The 20723-nt window shown below is 31.2% G+C and overlaps 1 protein-coding gene across 3 annotated transcripts in view; it reads right to left on the reverse strand.

Moving 5' to 3' along the window:
• The window catches only part of LOC149776142 (cilia- and flagella-associated protein 69-like), a 64950-nt gene that overhangs the window by 22652 nt on the left and 21575 nt on the right, over window positions 1-20723 (reverse strand). For all 3 annotated transcript variants that reach the window (XM_089942429.1, XM_089942431.1, XM_089942430.1), the window contains exons 9-15: window positions 18969-19144; window positions 16955-17076; window positions 13040-13259; window positions 11787-11951; window positions 11003-11118; window positions 9637-9755; window positions 7455-7536 (exon numbers count right to left, since the gene is read on the reverse strand). In XM_089942429.1, the coding sequence (XP_089798555.1) occupies window positions 7455-7536; window positions 9637-9755; window positions 11003-11118; window positions 11787-11951; window positions 13040-13259; window positions 16955-17076; window positions 18969-19144 (1000 nt within the window). The remainder of the gene's footprint in view (window positions 1-7454; window positions 7537-9636; window positions 9756-11002; window positions 11119-11786; window positions 11952-13039; window positions 13260-16954; window positions 17077-18968; window positions 19145-20723) is intronic.

Genomic DNA, 20723 nt, shown 5'->3' on the forward strand with positions numbered 1-20723 from the left:
AAAAGTGATAAACTTTTGGAGATTGAATATCTTGAAAATAAAGGTAATTTATATATAAAAGTGATAAACTTTTGGAGATTGAGTATCTTGAAAATAAAGGTAATTTATATATAAAAGTGATAAACTTTTGGAGATTGAATATCTTGAAAATAAAGGTAATTTATATATAAAAGTGATAAACATTTGGATGTTGAGTATCTTGAAAATAAAGGTAATTTATATATAAAAGTGATAAACTTTTGGAGATTGAGTATCTTGAAAATAAAAGTAATTTATATATAAAAGTGATAAACTTTTGGAGATTGAGTATCTTGAAAATAAAGGTAATTTATATATAAAAGTGATAAACTTTTGGATGTTGAGTATCTTGAAAATAAAGGTAATTTATATATAAAAGTGATAAACTTTTGGATGTTGAGTATCTTGAAAATAAAGGTAATTTATATATAAAAGTGATAAACTTTTGGAGATTGAGTATCTTGAAAATAAAGGTAATTTATATATAAAAGTGATAAACTTTTGGAGATTGAATATCTTGAAAATAAAGGTAATTTATATATAAAAGTGATAAACTTTTGGATGTTGAGTATCTTGAAAATAAAGGTAATTTATATATAAAAGTGATAAACTTTTGGAGATTGAGTATCTTGAAAATAAAAGTAATTTATATATAAAAGTGATAAACTTTTGGAGATTGAGTATCTTGAAAATAAAGGTAATTTAATATAAAAGTGATAAACTTTTGGAGATTGAATATCTTGAAAATAAAGGTAATTTATATATAAAAGTGATAAACTTTTGGAGATTGAATATCTTGAAAATAAAGGTAATTTATATATAAAAGTGATAAACTTTTGGAGATTGAGTATCTTGAAAATAAAGGTAATTTATATATAAAAGTGATAAACTTTTGGAGATTGAATATCTTGAAAATAAAGGTAATTTATATATAAAAGTGATAAACTTTTGGAGATTGAGTATCTTGAAAATAAAGGTAATTTATATATAAAAGTGATAAACTTTTGGATGTTGAGTATCTTGAAAATAAAGGTAATTTATATATAAAAGTGATAAACTTTTGGAGAATGAGTATCTTGAAAATAAAGGTAATTTATATATAAAAGTGATAAACTTTTGGAGATTGAGTATCTTGAAAATAAAGGTAATTTATATAAAAGTGATAAACTTTTGGATGTTGAGTATCTTGAAAATAAAGGTAATTTATATATAAAAGTGATAAACTTTTGGAGATTGAGTATCTTGAAAATAAAAGTAATTTATATATAAAAGTGATAAACTTTTGGAGATTGAATATCTTGAAAATAAAGGTAATTTATATAAAAGTGATAAACTTTTGGATGTTGAGTATCTTGAAAATAAAGGTAATTTATATATAAAAGTGATAAACTTTTGGAGATTGAGTATCTTGAAAATAAAGGTAATTTATATATAAAAGTGATAAACTTTTGGAGATTGAATATCTTGAAAATAAAGGTAATTTATATATAAAAGTGATAAACTTTTGGATGTTGAGTATCTTGAAAATAAAGGTAATTTATATATAAAAGTGATAAACTTTTGGAGATTGAGTATCTTGAAAATAAAAGTAATTTATATATAAAAGTGATAAACTTTTGGAGATTGAGTATCTTGAAAATAAAGGTAATTTATATATAAAAGTGATAAACTTTTGGAGATTGAATATCTTGAAAATAAAGGTAATTTATATATAAAAGTGATAAACTTTTGGATGTTGAGTATCTTGAAAATAAAGGTAATTTATATATAAAAGTGATAAACTTTTGGATGTTGAGTATCTTGAAAATAAAGGTAATTTATATATAAAAGTGATAAACTTTTGGAGATTGAATATCTTGAAAATAAAGGTAATTTATATATAAAAGTGATAAACTTTTGGATGTTGAGTATCTTGAAAATAAAGGTAATTTATATATAAAAGTGATAAACTTTTGGAGATTGAATATCTTGAAAATAAAGGTAATTTATATATAAAAGTGATAAACTTTTGGATGTTGAGTATCTTGAAAATAAAGGTAATTTATATATAAAAGTGATAAACTTTTGGAGATTGAATATCTTGAAAATAAAGGTAATTTATATATAAAAGTGATAAACTTTTGGAGATTGAGTATCTTGAAAATAAAGGTAATTTATATATAAAAGTGATAAACTTTTGGATGTTGAGTATCTTGAAAATAAAGGTAATTTATATATAAAAGTGATAAACTTTTGGATGTTGAGTATCTTGAAAATAAAGGTAATTTATATATAAAAGTGATAAACTTTTGGAGATTGAATATCTTGAAAATAAAGGTAATTTATATATAAAAGTGATAAACTTTTGGATGTTGAGTATCTTGAAAATAAAGGTAATTTATATATAAAAGTGATAAACTTTTGGAGATTGAATATCTTGAAAATAAAGGTAATTTATATATAAAAGTGATAAACTTTTGGATGTTGAGTATCTTGAAAATAAAGGTAATTTATATATAAAAGTGATAAACTTTTGGAGATTGAATATCTTGAAAATAAAGGTAATTTATATATAAAAGTGATAAACTTTTGGAGATTGAGTATCTTGAAAATAAAGGTAATTTATATATAAAAGTGATAAACTTTTGGATGTTGAGTATCTTGAAAATAAAGGTAATTTATATATAAAAGTGATAAACTTTTGGAGATTGAGTATCTTGAAAATAAAGGTAATTTATATAAAAGTGATAAACTTTTGGATGTTGAGTATCTTGAAAATAAAGGTAATTTATATATAAAAGTGATAAACTTTTGGAGATTGAGTATCTTGAAAATAAAGGTAATTTATATATAAAAGTGATAAACTTTTGGATGTTGAGTATCTTGAAAATAAAGGTAATTTATATAAAAGTGATAAACTTCATTAGAACGAGCTCTTTATTGACATTTATTCCTAATGTCACTACAAAATGAGTATTGAGCCATTAAACCACATCATCACCCACTCCTCCAGTTTTCTTGATGTCCAGTGGCATGATCTACTTAATATATTTTAGATCACTTGTGAACTAGAACCCTAGCTTGTAGCGTGTTTTCTGTTTTTGGACCCCATTATATGTGAGTTTTCAATGGAGAGGTGTACTGACAATCAGCACACCATAATTATCCTGAATTTATCAACTGTGGTGACATTTTACAGGACCATTTCATAAACACATGTAATATCATTATAATATCATTATTACATGTGCAATATCACATCATGATGTCACAAATGTTGTTTTCACCATGTAATATCATTATTACATGTGTAATATCACATCATGATGTCACAAATGTTGTTTTCACCATGTAATATCATTATTACATGTGCAATATCACATCATGATGTCACAAATGTTGTTTTCACCATGTAATATCATTATTACATGTGTGATATCACATCATGATGTCACAAATGTTGTTTTCACCATGTAATATCATTATTACATGTGCAATATCACATCATGATGTCACAAATGTTGTTTTCACCATGTAATATCATTATTACATGTGCAATATCACATCATGATGTCACGAATGTTGTTTTCACCATGTAATATCATTATTACATGTGCAATATCACATCATGTCACGAATGTTGTTTTCACCATGTAATATCATTATTACATGTGCAATATCACATCATGATGTCACGAATGTTGTTTTCACCATGTAATATCATTATTACATGTGCAATATCACATCATGATGTCATGAATGTTGTTTTCACCATGTAATATCATTATTACATGTGCAATATCACATCATGATGTCACGAATGTTGTTTTCACCATGTAATATCATTATTACATGTGCAATATCACATCATGATGTCACGAATGTTGTTTTCACCATGTAATATCATTATTACATGTGCAATATCACATCATGATGTCACGAATGTTGTTTTCACCATGTAATATCATTATTACATGTGCAATATCACATCATGATGTCACGAATGTTGTTTTCACCATGTAATATCATTATTACATGTGCAATATCACATCATGATGTCACGAATGTTGTTTTCACCATGTAATATCATTATTACATGTGCAATATCACATCATGATGTCACGAATGTTGTTTTCACCATGTAATATCATTATTACATGTGCAATATCACATCATGATGTCACAAATGTTGTTTTCACCATGTAATATCATTATTACATGTGCAATATCACATCATGATGTCACGAATGTTGTTTTCACCATGTACAATAATGACATAAGACACCTGAATATAGAATGAATACATTTCAAAGCACTCATTTGTGGTTATATAAAATAAAATCAGTAATTTTCATCATGAGATAAATAACGTGTGCTCTTTAATATAAAATAAATTAAACTTTTTGTTTAATTTTAATCTTTTGCTAGCCAAGATTCACCAAAGATAGAAATTATTCATCAATGTTATTTGAATTTACCAAAGATAGAAATTATTCGTCAATGTTATTCACCAAAGATAGAAATTATTCATCAATGTTATCTGAATTCACCAAAGATAGAAATTATTCATCAATGTTATTTTGAATTCACCAAAGATAGAAATTATTCATCAATGTTATCTGAATTCACCAAAGATAGAAATTATTCATCAATGTTATTTGAATTCACCAAAGATAGAAATTATTCATCAATGTTATTTGAATTCACCAAAGATAGAATTATTCATCAATGTTATTTGAATTCATCAAAGATAGAAATTATTCATCAATGTTATCCGAATCAGTGAGATCCTCTACATACTCCATCAGTCCAAACTTGGGCTGTGTTCAGTGAGGACGTCGGTATACACTGCTACCATGGAAGACAATACTCTTGTACAGAATGGCCTGTCCTCATTACCATGGAAGACAATATGGTTGTACAGAATGGCCTGTCCTCATTATCATGGAAGACAATATGGTTGTACAGAATGGCCTGTCCTCATTATCATGGAAGACAATAAACTTGTACAGAATGGCCTGTCCTAATAATGGAAGACAATACATTTGTACAAAATGGCTGTCCTCATAACCACAGAAGACAATATCACTGTACAGAATGGCCTATCCTCATTATCATGGAAGACAATATGGTTGTACAGAATGGCCTGTCCTCATTATCATGGAAGACAATACAGTTGTACAGAATGGCCTGTCCTCATTACCATGGAAGACAATATCACTGTACAGAATGGCCTGTCCTCATTATCATGGAAGACAATACAGATGTACAGAATGGTCTGTCCTCATTATCATGGAAGACAATACAGTTGTACAGAATGGGCTGTCCTCATTACCATGGAAGACAATATGGTTGTACAGAATGGCCTGTCCTCATTATCATGGAAGACAATACAGATGTACAGAATGGCCTGTTCTCATTATCATGGAAGACAATAAACTTGTACAGAATGGCCTGTCCTAATAATGGAAGACAATACATTCGTACAAAATGGTCTGTCCTCATAACCACAGAAGACAATATCACTGTACAGAATGGCCTATCCTCATTATCACGGAAGACAATACAGTTGTACAGAATGGCCTATCCTCATTATCACGGAAGACAATACGGTTGTACGGAATGGCCTGTCCTCATTACCATGGAAGACAATATCACTGTACAGAATGGCCTGTCCTCATTATCATGGAAGACAATACAGATGTACAGAATGGCCTGTCCTCATTATCATGGAAGACAATATGGTTGTACAGAATGGCCTGTCCTCATTACCATGGAAGACAATGCAGTTGTACAGAATGCCTGTCCTCATTACCATGGAAGACAATACAGTTGTACAGAATGCCTGTCCTTGTTACCATGGAAGACAATACATCTGTACAGAATGCATGTCCTAGTTACCATGGAAGACAATGCAGTTGTACAGAATGCCTGTCCTCATTATCATGGAAGACAATACGGTTGTACAGAATGGCCTGTCCTTGTTACCATGGAAGACAATACAGTTGTACAGAATGCCTGTCCTTGTTACCATGGATGACAATACATTTGTACAGAATGCCTGTTCCAGTTACCATGGAAGACAATACAGTTGTACAGAATGCCTGTCCTTGTTACCATGGAAGACAATACAGTTGTACAGAATGCCTGTCCTTGTTACCATGGAAGACAATACAGTTGTACAGAATGCCTGTCCTTGTTACTATCGAAGACAATACAGTTGTACAGAATGCCTGTCCTTGTTACCATGGAAGACAATACATTTGTACATAATGCCTGTCCTCATTACCATGGAAGACAATACAGTTGTACAGAATGCCTGTCCTTGTTACCATGGAAGACAATACAGTTGTACAGAATGCCTGTCCTTGTTACCATGGAAGACAATACAGTTGTACAGAATGCCTGTCCTTGTTACCATGGAAGACAATACAGTTGTACAGAATGCCTGTCCTCATTACCATGGAAGACAATACAGTTGTACAGAATGCCTGTCCTTGTTACCATGGAAGACAATACAGTTGTACAAAATGCCTGTCCTCATTACCATGGAAGACAATACAGTTGTACAGAATGCCTGTCCTTGTTACCATGGAAGACAATACAGTTGTACAGAATGCCTGTCCTAGTTACCATGGAAGACAATACAGTTGTACAGAATGCCTGTCCTTGTTACCATGGATGACAATTCATTTGTACAGAGTGCCTGTTCCAGTTACCATTGAAGACAATACAGTTGTACAGAATGCCTGTCCTTGTTACCATGGAAGATAATACAGTTGTACAGAATGCCTGTCCTTGTTACCATGGAAGACAATACATTTGTACATAATGCCTGTCCTTGTTACCATGGAAGACAATACAGTTGTACAGAATGCCTGTCCTTGTTACCATGGAAGACAATACAGTTGTACAGAATGCCTGTCCTTGTTACCATGGAAGACAATACAGTTGTACAGAATGCCTGTCCTTGTTACCATGGATGACAATACAGTTGTACAGAATGCCTGTCCTTGTTACCATGGAAGACAATGCAGTTGTACAGAATGCCTGTCCTCATTATCATGGAAGACAATACAGTTGTACAGAATGGCCTGTCCTTGTTACCATGGAAGACAATACTGTTGTACAGAATGCCTGTCCTTGTTACCATGGAAGACAATACAGTTGTACAGAATGCCTGTCCTTGTTACCATGGAGGACAATACAGTTGTACAGAATGCCTGTCCTTGTTACCATGGAAGACAATACAGTCATACAGAATGGTCTGTGCTTACTACCAGGGAAGACAATACAGTTCTATGAATGGCCTGTCCTTGTTACCATTTTGACTTTCATCTTCTATCACCTAGTGCCTCTCACAAACAGCCTGTACAGTATAATTGTTTGTCTACATAATGCTAACTTTACTTAACACAGTCCTAGTGACACTTAAATATCATGAATAACAGTAATACCTGTAATAGATCAATCAACAAAAAGACTCCCTCCTTCTCTAGCAGATAATCTTCAGTGATATAGCAACCAACAACAGCACACCTGCAATGGGTTAAAGATAAAATGTTTATCAAAATACTTTCTAAGATTATTAAATCGGACTCTTGGTCAAGATGAGTTTCTCTTGTTGCAAGATGTGATACTAACATATCATTCATGATTCTAACAAGAACAACGCCTAAAAAAATGAACATCAAAATAAAAATAAAAATTAATCCAAGCCAGTGAAGAATAAAGTATGGGCTGTAATGACTTACACTTTCTCACACAGAAGTAGTGCTAATCAAAATACCAAAGCGTCATGATTTTAGATCAAACAGTATGTATGCAGAACACAAAAAAAGGAAACCCTATATGGTCATGAACCAAATGCAAAACTAAGCCTGTAAAATAAAAATCATAAATCAAAGTGACTTTGTTGTACAGTGTGGTACTAGCAAAAGACATATACAATCATCTAGATTAATGATTCTAGCATGAACGTTTAAAACATAAAAATTTAACAGTCACTAAAGCATCAAATGTGGGTCATAGTGATCTACCTTTGTGATGTGGGTATAGTACTCATCAAACAGTACAGTACTGGGTATAGCATTCATCAAATAGTATACTACTGGGTATAGTACTCATCAAAACAGTATAGTAATGGGTATAGTACTCATCAAAATAGTATAGTAATGGATATAGTACTCATCAAAATAGTATAGTGCTGTGTATAGTACTCATCAAATAGTATAGTACTGGGTATAGTACTCATCAAAACAGTATAGTACTGGTATAGTACTCATCAAAACAGTATAGTACTGGGTATAGTACTCATCAAAATGGTATAGTACTGGGTATAGTACTCATCAAATAGAATAGTAATGGGTATAGTACTCATCAAAATAGTATAGTAATGGATATAGTACTCATCAAAATAGTATAGTGCTGTGTATAGTACTCATCAAATAGTATAGTACTGGGTATAGTACTCATCAAAACAGTGTAGTACTGGTATAGTACTCATCAAAACAGTATAGTACTGGGTATAGTACTCATCAAAATGGTATAGTACTGGGTATATTACTCATCAAATAGAATAGTAATGGGTATAGTACTCATCAAAATAGCATAGTACTGGGTATAGTACTCATCAAAATAGTATAGTAATGGGTATAATACTCATCAAAATAGTATAGTACTAGGTATAGTACTCATCAAATAGTATAGTACTGTGTATAGTACTTATTAAAATAGTATAGTACTGGGTGTAGTACTCATCAAAATAGTATAGTATTGGGTATAGTATTCATCAAAATAGTATAGTACTGGGTATAGTACTCATCAAAATAGTATAGTACTGGGTATAGTACTCATCAAAATAGTATAGTACTGGGTAGAGTACTCATCAAAATAGTATAGTACTGGGTATAGTACTCATCAAAATAGTATAGTACTGGGTATAGTACTCATCAAAATGCATCCATTCAGCAAGTTAAAAAATTATAGATAAAACAATATGCATCTGTGATCATCAGCTAAAAGCAAAACCTTAACCTAAGCCAGGAAAAAGTGAAATATATGACACAGCGACCTTCTTGTGTGTTACTAACAGAGATGCATATGAGCATCTAGTTTGATGACCATGGCAAAGATTAAAAAGTAAACTTAAAAAATAAAACTGAATCCAAGTCAATGAAATGTGAAATATGGGATGCAGTGACCTATTTTTGTGATGTAACTCATCAAGCTGCATCCCCTGACAATGTTACAAGATTCCAAGTATAACAGTGTGCATTCAGGTGCAAAAATCCTGAACTAAATGCAAAAGCTCAAAAAAGCACAACTGTAATGTAAATGTATATGCAAAGTTATCACCAATAGTAACCCAGGGGAAATGAAACCCACTGCTAAGAACTGCCTCAGGCCCAGGAAGAAAGAATTGTTGAGATGCTGTGAGTCTGTACATAGGTATATGCTTGTATATGCGCTATGTGATGTCAATGCCAGGCAATATTATAACAGTTCTGCTTTATAAATGGTGAGGCACATGTAACAATGAATTAATTAAATTAATTTCACACATAAAATTATGATTTCCTATTTCCCATTACTTTCAAAGAACTCAGAAGCATGGCTCTTGTTTATGAATTTACATACCAGACACAGTCTACAGCTGCTAGGAGAAGTCGATGATGACCCAGTCCACTAGTTAGGAACTTTGGATTTGTTCTCAAATAATGGACAGTCACATTCACACCAGATGTTCCAAATAATTCCTGTCAAAATTAAAGAAGCTTTGCAATAATTACTGACACTCATGTGAACAACTTGTTGCTGATCTGTATAAATCTTTGTCACTTGTTGCCTTTCATACCAAGTCATAAATCTTTGTCACTTGTTGCCTTTCATACCAAGTCACAAATCTTTGTCACTTGTTGCCTTTCATACCAAGTCACAAATCTTTGTCACTTGTTGCCTTTCATACCAAGTCACAAATCTTTGTCACTTGTTGCCTTTCATACCAAGTCACAAAGGATTAGCTGTAATAGTTGGCATGAGTATTATATGAACCTTTTAAAAATAATTGCAATATAGGTGCACAGTTTCACTTTATTGTTTTATCTTTCTGAGCTCAAATCATTATTTATGACATTAAGTCACTTTGGTTTCTAACAATCAACATGATAAATAAAATTACATCACAGCATGAATTATTCAGCAATTCATAAGCTACAACTTTACACATATATCATTCACAAACTATAGCTGCGTAAAACAGATGATGATATATTTAAAGAAATTGAGACAAATAGTTTATTTTCCTACAAATGTGTAGAATTTATTAAATATTATGAATTTATGAATTAATGAGGCTTATACAAAATCTTAGAATTAGAATCTATTAGATGTCTTACAGTATTGAAAATCTTAGAATAATAACCTATTAGATGTCTTATAGTATTGAAAATCTTGGAATTAAAACTTATTAGATGTCTTACAGTATTGAAAATGGTGAATCCAATGTTTCCTTTAATAGATGTTCCATTTCATAGTTAATATTAAATTATGTCACTTTGAACAATCTTTGTGCAAAGTTTTTATGATTGTAAAATTTTACAATATCAACCATTAAAGCAAGAAATGATACAGATAAATTATTTTTTATTAGCTTGATAAACAAAAAGCTTAAAATAAAGACCATAAAGGATATACATGTTAAAATTGTACAATACTTATATATTGATAACTTTGTGTATTTGGCTACTGTCAGACACAAAGAATGTTTTAATTCTAAGATTATGTATAATTGATAAATGCATACTATATATTGTCTGCTATTAAGGAAGGATGCATCAATGCTCAGTACTATTAAAATACAGGTCTGTGATTTCCTATGTATTTGCTATCAATTCTATTCCAGAATAATACATACAAAAATATCACTGACATAAGCACAAAATTTAAATTTCGGGAAGCATGTTCATTCTTGTGAAAATGTGCAAAATGTTGTGAGTGAAAGTACCTTCCGGTGCATGTCTCCATCACAGAGACCTGACAGGATCAGCAACATGTCGGCCTGCATTTCAATATCTATAGCATCATCTTCTGTGTTACTGTTGATAGCACTATTCAAAATGTCTGCCAAAAAATAAGACAGCTCTTTATAGACCTGGCTGGCCCTATGGTGGTATAATGAAAACTCAAGACCAATAACTTTTTATGTTTGAATATTATCATATGCCAGCATAAGACTGCTCTACCACCTGCCCTACATATCATGCTAATGCTGATAATGTTAACAAAAAATGTAATTATAAAATTATGGAAAATTATGGAAAGACAATGTGATATTGATATTGTTCTAAAATACCTTGTCAATTAAATCAAGACATAAACCTGACATGAATTTTAATACAGAGAGTTACTGAAGTAGATCTTTTAAACACTGATATGAATTATAACACAAATAATGACAAGTCTCTTAAACCTAGACAGGAATTATAACACAAATAATGACAAGTCTCTTAAACATTTATAATACATATAGTGATAAGTCTTTTAAACCCTAACGATATAACACAGATTGTGAAGTGATAAATCTCTTTAATCACTGACAATAATTATAAACTGATAATGATAAGTCTCCTTAACACTGACATGAATTATGACACAGTGACAAGTCTCCTGAACTATGACATGAATTATGACACAGATAGAGACAAGTCTCCTGAACACTGACATGAATCATAATACAGATAGTGATAAGTCTCTTTAATCCTGACACTGCTCTTAATATTTTGACTTACTAATGAGTTGGTTGATAGCACCCTGGTCTGAAAGATCTTGCAACACAGCTTCATCTCCAGTGGATACCACACTTCTCAAAACCCTCAAACAGTACCTCATCTGAGCCCGCTTGTTACCACGCCCACCAACACCATGGACACTGTTACCATGACCACCAAAATCCTCTGGAAATGATTACAAAAGAGAAATTACTTTCTTCTGATGCAATGACAACAAGGACATGAGGGTCAAAAGAGATAATATATTATTTTGATAAAGCTACATGTCTTTTTTGTCAAATGTGAAACTTTTTCACAATACAACAAAACATACAATCCTATAATAATCACATACTAATGATGCTGTTATAAATATACAATAACAAAGCTGTTATGGACCAAGGATATGCTGAATTTCCATTTAATTAAAAGATGAAGACAAAATTCTAAGAAAAGAATTAATGATTGCTGAGGTAACATGGCCTAATTGCTACAACTGTTTAAGAGGAAGGGAAATAAATCTAAAATGAAAAACAATTTTACAAGTCTCATAATGATACTATTCTAAAATGTCTCAGGTAATGGATACTATCTCAGAATTTGCTATCAACAGTTCTTTGCCAATCAATGATTTTTTCAGCCTGTCACAATGGCGCAGCCATTCCTAATGAAAATTGTACTGCTCAAATTTCACTTCATTCACAAGTCAACATGGCTTAAACAATAAAGTGCTGAAAGCACAGTTAAAAACCAACCAGTCAACCAACAAACCAACGAACCAAATAAAAGTTAACAAAACTCAAACAATCAAGCACTTATTGATCAAACAATTTTCAAAAGCATGCAATATGTTTCAAATTTTTGAAAGAAAAACGTATAAATTATTCAAATTAAACAGAAACTTACTAAATATTAGATATAATGCCAATATGTAAACTATAATAAAAAAATTGTATGTTGCAAATATGATATGCTAAGTTCACACATTCAAGAATATTCAACAATACTGAACAAATTTTATAATAGTAATGTACACTAACCTTGACCAACAAAATTTTATAATAGTAATGTACACTAACCTTGACCAACAAAATTTTATAATAGTAATGTACACTAACCTTGACCAACAAAATTTTATAATAGTAATGTACACTAACCTTGACCAACAAAATTTTATAATAGTAATGTACACTAACCTTGACCAACAAAATTTTATAATAGTAATGTACACTAACCTTGACCAACAAAATTTTATAATAGTAATGTACACTAACCTTGACCAACACACCATTCTAATAGCAGTAGTATGCGTGTGCTCCCCTGGCATGTCATATAGTCATCCAGCATAATTGGGCACAATGTACACAAACATGACATTGCATGCAGCTGTAGTTCTTCAAACTGTGCTGGTGTCCACTCCCGAGGACCCGATGTGTTGTCATTTGCTCGCACAAAGGAAAATAATGCCAGCATCAAATGACCATCTGACATTATCTGCAACATTTACTAAATGATCAATTATATACATCGCTGAGGTAATGAAACAATTGCCATTTGCACATATCCTTATAAAATCTTATCATAATTATATTAATAAAATACTATATTTCTTTGCAGAACATACATGCCAACCCCTGGCGAGGAAAAAGGAGGAAAAAATGTAATCCAAGTGGACAAAAAGAGAAATCCAAGCAGAAAAAGAGTAATCCAAATATAACATGATAAAAATTCAGTAAGCATATGTACAAAATGATTTATTTATCCCTCTGGACTTTTAACATCAATTACTGCTTCAAGTTTTCGTATATAACACTTTGAGCTTTAGAAAGCAACAGACTCTCATAACAATTTTTCAAAATATAGAATGCAACTCCTTTATGAATTCCAGTCATCACTGATGCTGTATCAGCTGAAAACCCCATACAGTTCTACCATCTTAAATTTATTCAAAGCATTATCAAGCAAATAAAAAAATGTTTTCTCCAGTGGAATCTACTGTTAATTCTGGTAATGAAAGAAGAGCATTCTGACTTCACCCTTTTCATTGTCAAAGTCTCTTACACAGACTGGGTACAACTTTTGTTATCATAATGACTACTCCTGTCTGTTGCAATACTAAACGGCCCAATTTTCATGGCTTCTGAATTTTAAATGAAGTATCTTCTGTTAAACACCTAACAATATTAGATGATTTTGTTCTTGCACATGCATATCTGCATTTTTGGAATGAGGAAACATCCATTTGAACAAAGGACCAATGTAGTCTTCTACTGCTAGGGGTAGTCCATGTTCTATTAAGAACTCGGTACATAACGTCTCTGCATTTATAAAATTTGTGTCCACTATTATGTTCTGCTGTAAAAAAAGAAGTTACTTTAATGTTGGAGTTAGTAAAACAAGCTAATTCAAGGTTTCTTTGTTTTACCACCATGACCAACTGTATTGTGTAATTCATGCATTTATCTCTGAATCGTTTTTTCGTCTTTTCCTCTTCCATCTGTGAAATTATTCGGAAAACATTTTTGCTCTGACACACGCATCAACTAGAATAAATCTGACTTGACTTTTAGTGCCAAATACCTACAGGCTGGTTCTGTACCAGATATGAATCAGAACAAAGAATCTGTGAACAAAGATTAAAAGTTAGAAAACCAGTATGTTCTCTCCTAACTAAGCCATACAGCTGCTCTAAATAGAATCCGAGGTCAAAAATGTTTCTAATTAGAAACAAACATGTTTCTTGGAAATAGGGCAGCTGCTATAAATAGAACATAATACTGTTAGGAAAGTGCATGCAAGTCTACAGACAAGCGTACTCTTATGCCGTAGTTACATAGAAGCCGTCTTTTCTAGAAAATGGTCTGTGGGATTAATGGGATGTTAAAAAAAAATGAGAGAACAAATTAATAATTTGTTTTGGAGGGGGATATACCAAAAACTTGTAATCTGAATACATTTATGCATAAGGCATAATTTAGTGAAAAAAAAAGCATAATGATTATGCCAAAAGCTTAATGGTTGGCATGTATGGTAAGACTAAAATGTTGATCGGAGTCTCAGTATCTTTTTCTAACAACAGTTACTTACAAAAGAGATCATTTTTCAAGAGCTCCATATTCATGAATAAAACAGATTTCTGACAGCATTTGTCATGAATTGTCCTCCTTTATTATGGCTTACTTTTTATGGTCATCAATGTTTGTGGTTTAAAATTATATTTTTTCAGGTCTTACATTTATGGACATACCAATCTAGTTTTGTATCAACTGAAATATCCATGACATTCTGTACCCCACAAAAATTGGTACACCATGTATAAAAATGTCCACAAAGAATTTATAAATTTTATCTTAATATTTTATTTTCCCATTTAACACTTTAGGTAGTGGTCAAAATGATATCAATACTTAATTTGTTGCAAATTTACTGCTGAAGCTATGGTATATATTGTGGTTGTGGGTTTAATGACATTTGCTAGCATTTGATAGGCAATATATAGCAGCCAGTATAGCTGGTGGAGGAAGAACTTAGGAAAACCCAGGAAGCTATTAGCAAGCTTTCTCCCATATCCACATTGGCCAAGCCTGAAACTTAAATCCCCATGGACAGAGGTGAGATGGCAATGATCAGTAAAGGTGAGTACTTTAGACCACTCAGCCCACTGGGGCAGTTAGAAAGTAAATTAATTTCTGTCCATCTGTATAATGTTATCAAATAACTAAAAATGGCATTGTTTTGAAAAAACACATTAATTAGTTCAACCACACCTCAATTCAGGATCAATCATGAATGAGGATAACAAAATAGCTTACTGGTAATTATGTTTTATTCCTACATAATATGCTAAACAATAGCTTACTGGTAATGATGTTTTTTCCTACCTAGTATGATAGACAATAGCTTACTGGTAATGTTTTATTCCTACATAGTATGCTAAACAATAGCTTACTGGTAATGATGTTTTATTCCTACCTAGCATGATAGACAAATGCTTACTGGCAATGATGTTTTATTCCTACATAGTATGCTAAACAATAGCTTACTGGTAATGATGTTTTATTCCTACACTGTATGCTAAACAACAGCTTACTGGTAATGATGTTTTATTCCGACCTAGTATGATAGACAATAGCTTACTGGTAATGATGTTTTATTCCTACATAGTATGCTAAACAATAGCTTACTGGTAATGATGTTTTATTCCTACATAATATGCTAAACAACAGCTTACTGGTAATGATGTTTTATTCCTACATAGTATGCTAAACAATAGCTTACTGGTAATGATGTTTTATTCCTACATAGTATGCTAAACAACAGCTTACTGGTAATGATGTTTTATTCCTACACTGTATGCTAAACAACAGCTTACTGGTAATGATGTTTTATTCCGACCTAGTATGATAGACAATAGCTTACTGGTAATGATGTTTTATTCCTACATAGTATGCTAAACAATAGCTTACTGGTAATGATGTTTTATTCCTACATAATATGCTAAACAACAGCTTACTGGTAATGATGTTTTATTCCTACATAGTATGATAAACAATAGCTTACTGGTAATGATGTTTTATTCCTACATAGTATGCTAAACAACAGCTTACTGGTAATGATGTTTTATTCCTACATAGTATGCTAAACAACAGCTTACTGGTAATGATGTTTTATTCCTACCTAGTATGACAGACAATAGCTTACTGGTAATGATGTTTTATTCCTACACAGTATGCTAAACAACAGCTTACTGGTAATGATGTTTTATTCCTACCTAGTATGATAGACAATAGCTTACTGGTAATGATGTTTTATTCCTACATTGTATGCTAAACAATAGCTTACTGGTAATGATGTCTTATTCCTACCTAGTATGATAGACAATAGCTTACTGGTAATGATGTTTTATTCCTACATAGTATGCTAAACAATAGCTTACTGGTAATGATGTTTTATTCCTACAATGTATGCTAAACAATAGCTTACTGGTAATGATGTTTTATTCCTACCTAGTATGATAGACAATAGCTTACTGGTAATGATGTTTTATTCCTACCTAGTATGCTAAACAATAGCTTACTGGTAATGATGTTTTATCCCTACTGCATGTAATAAGCATGTTAAATAACAGCTTACCAGTAATGATGTCTTATCCTTACTGAGTGTGATAAGAATGTTAAATAACAACTTACCGGTAATGATGTCTTATCCCTACTGAGTGTGATGAGCATGTTAAACAATAACTTCTTCATTTCAAAGTCTTCATGATTCTGACTCAGTTTCAAGTGCTTCACAAGAACATTGTGACTTTTGACTGAAAAAGAATAAAAACATAAATTGCATTTAGTTAAATAAAAAACATATAAAATCTTTAATAGATGCTCATTTCAAATGTTTAACATATCTAACAAATTAATTTTTTTTATTTGTAATGAGAATGAATGTAAGAATCTAATACACCCCACCCCCAACCTCCCAATTTTATTTAACGAATCTCCAGAAAGGTGCAGTGAAATTATTGTAATATACAACTGGATGCTTCAGTTACTATGGATTTACCTGACATGATGTCAAGACAATGCTTATGTGATCATGAATTTTTTCATACATGTGCTACATACAGACAAAATTATAAAATACTGCAGTCATGTGATAATGTTCTTCTTGAGACACACTTAAATTACAAGACAAATTAAGAGCAAAACATTTTGTTCTACCAATGGATTAAGTACTAAACAAAATGGGGAAAAAATAAATGGTTAAAACTGTAAAACTTATAAGTTATATGTTAAGTGTGGACAGTAAATTTACAAATTTATTCCTTTATCTTCTAAAGATTAAATATACTACTTAAAAAAGAGAAACATATTCAAGACTACTGAACTAAACATTGCTAATCTTCGCAGCTTATGGTATAAATTTTCAATGAAAAATAACAGATCCAACACTCGACCATATATTTCATTAATCTTCCATTTGGTTAATCAATGGCTTTCCTGGATTATTTAGGGTCATTCTAATCAAAGTATTGAGAACACGGATGGCTTGGAAGTTCAATCTGATGTAAATTTACACAAGATCTGTGTGGCTACAGAATTTATATTAACATTTGAAACATAACATGAGGAATGATTGTAAGTTCTTTATAAAAGTATATTCTACTATTGCTTCTAGTACTATCAACAGTTCACTACCAAAAGATCTAATCATGTAACTAAATTTTAGTCATACTAAAATACATACTACTGATCTGAAATTCCAGTGTATCTATACAGTGTTACTAAATTTAGTAAGATATTAAAATTTGTTACTATCTTTAGTAATGCAAACTATATTTGGTAAAAGAGAATGTATTAGATGCTTATTTCTTAATTTGCTCTTAATAATCTCCATTAAGTAGGTAAAAAATATATTTAGATATTGCTTATCAAGCAATGTTTGTGAAACATTTAGAGATCAAACAGCTAAAAAATTATGCTATAAAGAAATCAAAAGAGAGAGGCCAAAGATGGTCTCTTTCTTTCGTTTTATTTGAAATAACTAACAATTTACTTTGATTGCTCGAATTACAAGTAATTTTCATTGGGTACTGGATTCCATCTAAAAACAATGTCAGAAATCAATACGTAAATTAGAGAAAGTCACTATAAACTTTAGGTAGTTTTGGCTTACAATATATATATATATATATATATATATATATATATATATATATATATATATATATATATATATATATATATATATACAGAGTACTATCTCATTGTAACATAGCATGTCCAAAGCAGCTATAGAGTATACTGCCTTATGATAAGACTGCATTATAATGAAGTACATTATACATAATTTTACAAGTACCTGCCTCATGATGAGACTGCATTATAATAAAGTACACTATACATAATTTTACAAGTACCTGCCTTATGATGACACTGCATTATAATAAAGTACACTATATATAATTTTACAAGTATCTAATAAAATGGGATCCAGGACCATATTTGCTTTGAATAACAGGAACCATCTTACAATAAGGGTTGAGATTTTCGAAGTTTTGGTCACTGTGTGTGTAAATATATATATATATATATATATAATTAATGCAAATTAGCAATAAATCAATCATTCAACACATAAAGAAAATCTATCTGAATTCTGTGTGTTCTTTGGAACATTAAAAGGGAAGTTAGTTAGGCTTCCCCTTACCTTCTTGAAATGTGGCAAACAATGTGAGTTGCTTTGCAAATCCAGTTTCAACAAATGGTGCGTAGGGACAGTTAGAAGATATGAGTGAGGCCAGGACAAGAAGATCATTCCGTAGCTGTCTGTCATAGTGACTGTAACCCTGGGTCAGTTGAAATATGAAGGCATCTCTCAGCTGACTGAAAAAATATAGATGATGTTAGTGAGGAGACCATATCCTAGTTTTACTTAAAATCTTTAAAATCTTAAAATTTATTGTTCTTAAATGTTTCTTCTTAATTCTTGGTTTAAACGAATGAAGTTTACTCAACATTAATCAACATTCAGAAAGAATCAAGGATCAAAACTTCGATTTTGTGGATTCTTCTAAAAAGAATCTTGTTTATTGCTTTAGAAAATTAGAGGATTTCTTCAACAGTTTTATCCAGAAAAAAATTATTATCTCATGTATTTAGTCCTTTCTACCTTCTTTGCCTCTGACACAAATCTGAATATTGTAAAAAGTTTCATATTGAATTATAAAGTAAGTTTTCATTTTGTGGAAAATTCTGAGAAATCCAATGAAGTCATTTACAGTGGTAATGTACTCACTTTTCACCACTAAAGTCTTTAGTTCAGTCTACACATTCCACTAAAATTCTCAAAATATTTGCTAATAATTTACATTTTTCATTATCACACAGCAGAAACTACAAGAGCTCCCTCTCCCCATCTCATTTATTTTCCACAGTGTTATTTTCCTCAAACATGCATCAAATAAATTGATAAATTCCTCAAGTGTACGGATAAAACAAATCCTACTGTTAAAATGATACACATGACAATACTGGAACTTTTGTCAATGGTAAAGTTAAAGAGATTAAAATAAAGTACAAAATACTTATTGATATAAACCACCAAAAAAACTTGAAATTTAAGAATAACACATGAAGGTATCTTCCTAAGCCCACAACAGTATTGCTGATGGCACATCATATGTCTACCTGTGTTGAATAGCCCTTGATGTAGGCAATAGTTGGACATGGTTGACTCTGGAAATGACTAACCAATAGGTCTCAATGACCTTGATCCTTGGTCAAAGTATGCAATCTTATAACTAAACTAAATGTGCAGAAACCATTATCTTATTAGACATACCATGACTACGACCTCTGACCTTTAGACTCCAGAATCTAAAGATCTCTTTATCACTGTGAGTGAATGCCTTCTGAATGGTTTAATCAAGGAACTTCACTTTAAAACAAAAGTTATTATGCAAAACCCATTTTCTTTGATCCGCAATGCTCTGACCTTTGACCTTTAGAAAAAAAATCAATAGACCTCATCCATACCTTACCTTAGGTGCAAACCCACTACAAACTTTGGTTAAGGAACATGATTTAGACCCAAAGTTATTATGCAAAAACCCATTTTTCTTTTGCCAGTCACAGCAACCATAACTTCTGACTTTTTGATGTCAAGATCACTATACTTCTTTCTTATCCAATATGCATGTCATCCACAAACTTCAGAGAAGTTGCAACGTTGATAAATGAATGTTTATGCAGAAACCACCTTTTTCCTTTTCAGTTATAGTGACCTTGACTAATGACCATTTTACCCCCAAACTGATTCGTCTTTACCCCAATGTAAGGCATCCATGCAAAATGGGTAAGTGATGCCAAACTAATGTTTTGTGCTGGAATCATTTTTCTTTCACTCAGACAGACCATGACCTTTTGACCATCAAATCAACAGACTTCTTCTCAACCCCAAGTA

Source organism: Sinohyriopsis cumingii, chromosome 18 (assembly GCF_028554795.1).
Source record: "Sinohyriopsis cumingii isolate HCF-2022 chromosome 18, ASM2855479v2, whole genome shotgun sequence".
Taxonomy (NCBI): Eukaryota; Metazoa; Mollusca; class Bivalvia; order Unionida; family Unionidae; genus Sinohyriopsis; species Sinohyriopsis cumingii.